General features: G+C 45.7%; 1 protein-coding gene across 4 annotated transcripts in view; it reads left to right on the top strand.

Moving 5' to 3' along the window:
• The first annotated feature begins 209 nt into the window (after window positions 1-209).
• The window catches only part of LOC116854090, a 220,381-nt gene continuing 210,937 nt past the window's right edge, over window positions 210-9,653 (top strand). For all 4 annotated transcript variants that reach the window (XR_004380084.1, XR_004380087.1, XR_004380085.1 and 1 more), the window contains exon 1: window positions 210-787. Coding sequence is in view for 1 of the 4 variants with exons in the window: in XM_032835637.1 (XP_032691528.1) it covers window positions 714-787 (74 nt within the window). In the remaining 3 variants the exon portion in view is untranslated. The remainder of the gene's footprint in view (window positions 788-9,653) is intronic.

Genomic DNA, 9,653 nt, shown 5'->3' with positions numbered 1-9,653 from the left:
AGAGGGGCGGCAAAGCACGGCTCGTGGGATAGGGGAGTGGTGAGAGGACAACGCGGTAGCAACTGCGGCGGCGGGACAGCGGGGGCGGCCGACGGCGGGACCAGGCGGGAGGGAGCGGGAGAACGCATGGGTTCCCCGAGGGGACGGAGGCGGCGGTGGCAGGGGTGTATCTACTTACCATACTCCCAGTATACCAAAGTCCCGCGGTCGACTCGCTACGCGGCAGATAGTAGTCGCTGGCAAAGCACACTTCTCGGCAGCAGCCGCGAGAACGGTGGGAGAGGGGACAAAATAAAAAAAAAGCGCTGAAAGAGAGAGAGGAGAAGGAGGAAGAGAGGAAAAGGGGTGAGCGGGAGGGAAGGAGAGAGAGAAGGAGAGAAACAGAGGTCAAAGCGCGAAGAAAATCCGCTACACGTGTCGTTCCGGAAACGTAGAAGGCAGAAGCGGCAACAGCAGACGTATGACAAAGAGAAGATACCGGTCGCATCGAGATAAATCGGTGGAGTATCTCGGGACGCGAGAAAGTGGCCCGTCGCGAGTGATAGTATATCGTTGCGTGTTTCGTGCGGTTCCGGTCACATGGCAGTCTGTATCCCTTCTCCTCCGAACTCGCGGGGGTTCCTTCGGCGGCGGTGGGGATGTCAACCGTGATTGGGAGGGATGTAGGAAAGGGGAAACGGTTCCCTCTACGATAGAAGAGGAGGAGATAGAAGATGACAACAAGAGTGAGGAGGACAGGACGAAGTCGAAGAGGACGTTGCTTCAACATCGTTAATGACCGCGTGAGGTGAGTGGATATACGATATATCGTGTCAGAGGTATCTCCGCGAGTAGCGATTTCTCTTTTTCCGCGCAAGAGCACGGAGACATCTTGGATCATATATCTTTCTCAATGACGGAGTGTGTGATGTTGGGTCCATCTGCTATTTGTAAAAAGAACTGTTTATGCAAGAATTCGCGTAGATCTTGTTCAAAAAGTATCATAGCATTTTACAGACTTTGAGTAGTCTTCATTTCATATAGAAAACCCAGAAGAAAAATTAAGGGAATACTCTTTGATGCGGGGAGTAAATTGATGATATCGTGGATCATAGTCCGCGACAGATAATACACGAGCAACGCGTCCTCCTCCTCTTTGCCACAAGATGTCGGCTTAAATCGCCGTTTGGCAATGCCTCCGGGGTTCCGCCATGCCGCTTAAATCGTATACTTGGCACACGAGCTAATTGGTCGTATCTCGCGTTAGCCGGCGTGTTTTATCGCGCCATCCGTAACCGGTCGAAAAGCATTCGCCGCGTTCGCCCAACGATCCGACGAGCAATTTAACGTAACGTAGCGAAATGGGTAACGCGCGCCCGCCGTCCGATTTTTCACTCACGAGCCCCACGTGACGCACGACCACGTGTTTGCCAACATGTATCTTACGATCGCGAGATCTCCTGCTCACGTGCTTTCCCAGGCGGTCTGTCCGTGGATTTTTCCAAGATAGATCTGCAAAAAATAAACATTAAACTTTCTGAAAAATAAAATTCTATACACATACAATCAGGACATCCATATACATCAATCAGTGTCTGCTGCTTCCGTTTTGAGACATTCACTTGGAGCCATTTTTCACTCTAACTTTTCTTCTTGTTCGAACCTAGGAAGAACTCTAAATAGAGCAAGGAAACGATATCCGTACTTCTGCGCGGGTTCCCCTCTCCCTCTTTAGTCTCGTTGACGCTTATTGTCGAGCTCGGCGAACGCAAGTTTCTCGCGGAGCGTCGGAAATAGAAGCCGCCACCGCCGCCGTCGCCGCCTCTCTATTTCTATCCCGTGCCGGACATGAAATTGAATTCGTACCGTGAATAACGACTAACAAACCGCAGTTATATCGTAAAAAGCAATGCAGCGGGATGTGAATTAATTCTGGCTCGCACCCCACGGACTATCCAGAGCCCTTTCTCCCTCTCCGTCTCGCTTAGCGCGTGTACGCGGCGTCTCTCGTTTCCTCTCTCTCTCTCTCTCTCTCTCTTTCTCTCTCTTTCCTTTCTCTCGCGCGATCCTTCTCTCCTCCAACTGGAACGGTCCCAAAATTCAATAAAGGCGAACGAGTACGAGGTCTCTCCCCCTTGTCTCCGCCGCTTCCCGTATGGGGTGGTGGCTATGGGGTTAGGAGTGCCGGAGTCATCGCGAGGATCCGGAGGGAGAAATGGAGGCTCGGTGCATACATTAGCGGGGGCAACGCGCGCGGAGATATTGTCTGAACAAAGGGATCGTACCTATCGAAAAGGCGATTAAGGCGAGGATAAAGTTAACTTCGCCTTAGGCACTGTACTTACGCTGAAAACACTCTCTCTCTCTTTCACGCACGCGCGCGGGAAAAATTTTCGACACGATCGGTGATTATTTCGGCCAACGATACGCGATATCGCGACCTCGACCTGTAATGCATCAGTGAGATCGAATCTACGAACGACGAATAACGAATTACGGCCACAATTCGCGAAATTGAGTTGCGATATAATCGGTAGACGTGAGAGATTCTATTTTAAGAGAAAAAATTATTAATCTTTTGGATTAATTTGCAAACATTTTTAAATCTCTTAAAGTTATAGTCATTTTTACGCTAATCTTATTTCGGCTGTTCTAACATAAAAGGAGTAACCGTTTGTATATAACAAGCAAGATGTATATAAGATTATTGTCATTCACTATAGTATAGTGTTGAACATTAATTAATTAAATTTTTTTAAACTAAAATAAATAATAATTAGATTATACAGTAGAATAATTAAATTATTCGTGATTATATATATATATATATATATATATATATATATATATATAATGATTAATTAGTTTTTATTATTAATTTGATTATTTTAGTCTAAGGAATTAATTTAATCGATTAACATTATAACATTGCAATAGTACAAAATTAAAAAATGATCTTAATAACTATAATTATCTCGTCATATAATTACAGTTACCCAACACCCAACCCCCCAAAACTCTTCTTTTAATATATCTGTAATTATCTTATGGTAATTAAAGACTGATAGCAATCGGAAGCGATTTCTGTAAAAGTTATCTCATTCCCACGAACACGCTGTCAAACCTCGGACGAACCGTCCGAGAGATGGCTCGCAAATGAAGACAATTTACGTCGTTTGGTGCGTCGTTTGGTGCGTCAGTGTACACGGCGACAGAAAGATTAACGTTATTCGCAACGCGTTATACGATCCCGCAAACTTGACACCGCGTCCAAGGCAATGAACGCGAAAAAACGGGCCGTGGGAGACAGAAATAGAACGACGGCGAGGACAGCGGGGCTGACAGGACACAATATTGCAATAACTTCAATTACGACGACACGACGGATTGCCATAGGGTGAATTCGACCGCGTCCTCCGCACCGCAGCCCGGAGCCAATCGCCCTCCCTCCCCTTCCCTCGGCCGTTCCATCCATTTATATATCCGAGTGACACAAACGTCGTGGTCGAATTGGCTGTCGGATCTGGAAGGGGGCTGCCTTTAAACAAGTGCTTCTTAATAAACCATTGACGCGCGAAACCACCCTCGAAAATTCGCCCCTCGGCGAGCGCGCCGCGTCGTCACCCTTCCTTCCTTAGTGCGTCTAACGCCACGAGGCGTTCCGGGACCGTCGAGGGACTTTTCGTTACTTCGTTAAATTCGGCGAAAGGCGACGCGGCGGCCCCCGACGTAAGCGTAACGAAGCGTCCCCGACATTTTTATTTCGAAAATTTGGCTGCACGCCAACCTCGGCTGCCGGGGATGAAGGAGGAGGAGAACGGTTTGATTGATGTGGTCTGACTATCAGAAGTTCGCGCTGCCACTGTCATGGAGTCTGATATTTCGTATCTATCCGCGAGAGACAAAAACACCGCAGGAGAGTAATACAGCGCGCTCGCATCGTGTCCGTTGTAATTTACAATGTAATTTGCAAGTTGAACTTTATTACGTGACACTCTCATCGCTCCTTTCGGGGAGCAAATTCACGAGAATATGCGAGACGCGCGAAAAAAAGGCAAGAATTATAGGAATGTAAAAAATTTCGCGTACGAACGGTTCACGTGATCGAATAACGCGGATCAACGCGATAATTTAGCCAGCCACAAAATCACGGAGAATCGCGAGCGAGAGCAAGTTTTTTCCCCTTCTCTTTTTTCGCGGGGCTGCGTCGTAGGGGAAATTCGTCAAACGGTTTTTGAGACAAGGCCGACGACCGCGCGAAGTTGGCGGTATAAGCGCTGACTTATCGACCGCCCGTTCTGTTGCAGGGAGAGCGGAACTCTGGAAAAATTGTGCAGAGCCTTTTGCCCCGCGGGCTAAGGGTATCTCGCTAGGGGTGGCCACGCAGGCACCCTTGCTCCGTTCCACTCGTCCCACTCGAAATTTCGCTCGGCTAGCGCTTTTTTTTAACATTTATTTGACAGCTGTCGTACGCAATGCGTGTGCGTTTACCTACCGCTCGCGCACGGGGGTAGGTTGTCTTCGCGTTGGGACCGTTCGAGGGCAGAGACGAGGAGCTTGAACGAACAGGGGTGACGCGCGACCTCAAGACGAAAGCTGACGCGAACGATGCCCCGCAAATACAGTCGTGCCGACTTGATTGCGCGAGTCTCGTGCAAAACGCTCGTGAATGTTACTTGTTGACGTTTTTCTCACAACACGGCAAACAACATCGAACAGTTTCGTTGTTTAACAGGACACCACGTTGATTTACCACGCGTTAACATGTCGGATAACGATCGCTGATTAACAGGACTGTTACACTACACTAGAGAAAAAATTTAGTGTCTTTGGCAAAACTGTTTAATCCAGGCGTCTCTAGTCAAGATAATCAAATACTTTGTTTTATATTATGAAAGATTTAATTATTTCTGCTAAATATATTTTTCTACTCTGTCCTCACTACTAAATCATTTTGTTCTTGGACTATATATTTAAAGATTAAACATTTCAGTTAATATTTATCCATGAAAAATGTATAGTGAGAAACTTTGTTTTGATTAACTTAATAGACCAATCGATAGTCAAAATTAATTAATCGTCATATGTAACATCACTAGTAATTAACTTTTATTGATGAAACTAATTATTAGTCAAACTTTGATGTGATTGATTATATACACTGATTAATAATTAATTTTCATTAATTGATTAAATTATTCATGATTATATGACGACATATTACATAATTTTGGTTACTGATTTGCCGATTAGTTCTAATCAAAGAAAATATCAATGTCCAGTACTGTTTGGAGAACTCTCCTCACAGACTACCTCGTACTTTTTCCCTACGTAATTGTGTAAAGTAGATTTAGTTTGATAGCGTGGACATAGATTAAAAATGTTTACTATCACATATATGTGACGCCAGTAGCGAACGTGTTAAATTACTTCTAAAGTGTGCAATTAATTGCACTTGAAAGATTAGCTTTGTTTGACAGCTGCGATTTGTCTGCCGAGCATTATCTAACGGTGGACACGTCAACGTGTATATTTATAGCGCGCTAATAGTACTTGAGCCTGTCTGGTATCGCTCGATTATCAAGAAAAAGCACATACACGCACATGTACATACGCAAGACGACTTTTCTCGATGACTATCATTTCGCTTAATAGAATTTCTCGTCGAAGAAATGATCGCAGGTGCGGTGCAGTTCGGATTTCTCGATAATCAAGATCGGATTAATACTTCTCGTAGAAACGGCCTCCCGGACGGCGTCTCGAAATATAAAAGGGCGCATCAATTTCGCGTTCTTCACGCAACGCATTTGTTACACGCCAATTACTCTCACCCCCGCGGTGTGCACGGTGACTAATTACGGAATCGCATTTTGTAAAAAAATCAGCGCGGAAATAACTAATAATCGCATAATGAGTCGCCGCGAGTTCGTCACGCGATACGGACAAATCAACGATATCGTTGGGTTATGTTAATTACCCTATGACCCCAGCACATTCGCGCGCCAGAATACGTGGCCGCGACAGTCTGCTTTCTCGGTAATTGTACTGGTGCGCCGACTCGGCCAAGTGTTGATGCACGCGAAAATTGAATGCCATATGCCACTGCGCTTTAACGTAGTCGCATTCGTCGCACTGAGTTCCATTTCGTGTCGCGTTCGACTCTCTCTCTCTCTCTTCTTTTTTCCATTCCTCTTATTCTCCTTCTCTTCCTCTCTTGGACAGAAGGTCACATCAATCGAAACGTTACGCTAAACAACGACATAAGTCACTTCTTTGATCTTAAGAGGAGGAAACAAAGGAAAAAAGCAACTGAAATAAACATCAATTGTTACTTCGTCGCGCAACTTATCCTTCGTGGTTTCTCAAAAAGGAAACGCGACGTGACCACACAAGTCATATTTTTTCAAAGATTTTTCAGAAAGAAGATGCAATCGCACGATGCGTGTCGAAATGCACGTGTAAGTCGGATTTTTCCAGTCCTCGTTAGCGCGTCGCCCTCGTCGACACGTCAAATTAATTTGACGCCGTAAGACAAATCGCGACCCTTGTCGCTAGGGCTTCTTAAATCGATACGCGTTGCCCCGCGCCCGAGGAGAAACCTGTCTGCATGTCCCTATCGAACGTCCGGGAGAATGATAAAACGTTTAACGGCGGATAATCGTAGAAGCCTCGATAAATCTAACGAGGTCTCGTTGGGTCGTTCCGCGTCGACCCTTTCTTCGATCACGATTTAAGCTCGTTCCGGGTACAACCCCCAAGCGAAATCCCGATAACGAAGCGGGAGTTCGCGCGTTTCTCTCTCTTTTTTCTTCCTCCGCCGCCATCGCCGTCGCCACCGTCGCGCTACGGCGAAATAAAAGAACGGGAACGAGCGGCCGCTTGCGTCGCTTGCGCGCGGCATTGCCGGGAATGCGACGTTCGAGCCTGAGAACTTCGTCAATTAGAGGCAACAATTAGTCGTAGCCGCCGGATAGCAGCGCGGTCGCGCGGCGATAGGTAATAAGTAATAATGGATCGTTGACCGCTGATTTGTCTCTCCACGACGTGTGTCTTACGCGAACTCGTTTCATATCGGCAGAACAGTTGTTTCCGCCGAAGAATGCGGCTTGCCGCGACGATGTTGCGCAATCGCGACCGTTTTCCCAGACGTTTCCATAAACGTCACCGAGAGATTGATCCGACACCGATCAGAAAGAGCGTTTGACGTTATGAAACGTGTCACCCTTCGCAAAGTCGTGTTCGCTGAGAGAAGAAACCATCATTTTCGACTGAGCGATTGTTACGTTTGAATTGCCTGTACTTTAATTAATACACTAAATTTAATATTTAGTCTTTAATATTCAATATCTAACATATGCAATTTAATATATTATTTATATTAATTTTTATATATTATTAATTTAATAACATATATATAATAGTAATAATATAATATTTACTTTATTGCCGTTAATTGAAGAATATCTTACATACAAGAGAACATATTTGAAGAGAAGACTCTAGTATAGCCGAAAAATAAGAGGTTTTTAATTTTTTATAAAGAAATGAATAAAGATAGAATTTTGACCATATCATTTATCATTGTTTTAAATATTAAAAATAATTTTTTACTAAAAAAAGATTGAAATTTCGTTGTCCAGGTTTGTTGTGCTGTGTCGCCGGACGCCTCTTATTGGTAGGCAACATTGCAGCTTGTGTAATAATCTGAAATAAGTAGAGGGAGGGGGATAAGAAAACTTAAAAACTAAATTTGTCGAAGAATAAATGAATGACTCCTTTGGAAAATTAATATTCTTCCCATCCTCCTAACCAGACAGGTAGAAGAGAGGAAAAATAACTTGTAACTTCAAACTGACATCATTTTATTAAATTTCGACTTTCCGCATATAACAAAGATCTATTTTCCAGTAAATATTAAGGTTATTATGCTGGCTTATATACATGAAATTCACTTTGCTATTCGTGTAGGACTTTATTCGAGGACATTTAAGCAATACTACAACATATTTTATCATCTTATTTAATATCTTCGACTAGTATCAACCACACACGCTAGTAATCGCGGAGTACACGATCACACAACTTCAAAAACTTGTCGTTATTAATACACTGTTCTAAGGAGTAGCGCGCGAGTGTACATGCCTCGGTGACGTCCGTCCAGTAGCCGAGCAAGAAGTCGTTACTCAACGGAGTATTACGACCGCGCGGCCGTGATTCCGTACAGTGTTTTTCCACAGGGACAGTTTCACTTCTGCGGCACGAACGGATTCGCGAGAACGCATTCGCACGCGCGAAGACGCGACTTGATAAATCCGGCAATTAACTGCGGCGACGCAAACGCCGCAGAAGCGCGCAGGATTTTTCCAGTTGCGTTTCCTGTTGCGCGGGCGAGGAAAAGAGAGACGGATAAAAATCTGTTAGAATGTCACGTCGGACGGCGGACGGTGCGCCTACTTCCCCGTCATGTGTGTGCGTATATATGTGTATGTGCACCATCTCTCGTTTCCACGGGAAACGTCTCCAGTCGGACTCCTCGCCGCGATCGCGCGCCCGCCTTTCTCGAAGGATTCCTTCGATCAGTCAACGCCGGACACTGGACTGCCAGTCGGAGAAAAACCCGACTGCCAAGCTTGCTCTCGCGTACGTGAGTTACGTGACGCCGGATCGCCTGTCGATTTATCGCGCGATCGCGTACGACGTGTACGACGACGACGACGACGACGACGACGACGGATGGACAGACAGACGGACGGACGGACGGCCGCGGCAGTTCGTCCAACCGGATGTGAGATTCGTTCCTGGCGATCGGACGAATCCCGCTTGAGACGTGACGTCCTCCCTTGGACGCATTAGCGTTACTCGCCGTCTCAACGTTTAAGTCTCGACGTGAGACATTGGTATTTTGCCATCGTATCGATGGTGTGCGCAATGAAGGTCTGCGGAATGGGGAAAGAAGAGACAATTCAGAGCAATTCAGAGACAATTCCTTCGTAAAAGTAGCGTTTAATGTAAAGAGCAGCGTTAATTCGACTACACATTTATCCTGATCAGTCTGATAAGTCTGATCAGGTTGATCCTACTTAAGCATCTGTATAAAAGGTGATGGCTCCTAAAGTTGAAATCAGGTGTAAATTATTAATGATCCTTATTATTAATAAACTCTTGATTGCCACACTGCGTTTATCAGGACCCAATAACATCACCTTGTACAAATCAGGTAACTGATTGGGATCAACTTGGTCAGGACATGGGATAAATGTCTAGTCTTGGAAACTAACACTATTCCATGAAAATCACTGTCTATCACCGCCCCACAAGCGGCAAAAGCGTCGCGTTTTGACAGTCCACCAGATAGATGGGGGAGAGGGGAAGGGCGGACGAAGGTGCTCGTAAGCGCTCGTGTTCTAAAATCGAATCGCGGAAAGGAGAGGCACGCCGGCAATTTTCGGGATGGTCGCAAAATAATGATGATCTTTATCCCTAATGAAATTAGTCCTGCTGCTCCGGAGCGCGCGGGAATAGACATCGTACCGTGAAATTACTATAATAGGCGGCGGGGCGGCAGATCTCCCTCTCCCGCTCCCTCCCCAACACACGCACAGACGTCACTCACGTGTGGAGACGAGAAAGAGAGAGAGAGAGAGAGAGAGAGAGAGAGAGAGAGAGAGAGAGAG

The sequence above is a fragment of the Odontomachus brunneus genome, unplaced genomic scaffold (genome assembly GCF_010583005.1).
Source record: "Odontomachus brunneus isolate Ranch 3 - 2012 unplaced genomic scaffold, Obru_v1 Obru_scaffold_008, whole genome shotgun sequence".
In the NCBI taxonomy this organism is placed as follows: Eukaryota; Metazoa; Arthropoda; class Insecta; order Hymenoptera; family Formicidae; genus Odontomachus; species Odontomachus brunneus.
Note: the sequence above shows the minus strand (reverse complement) of the source record. Positions and strands in the feature narration are given on the sequence as shown.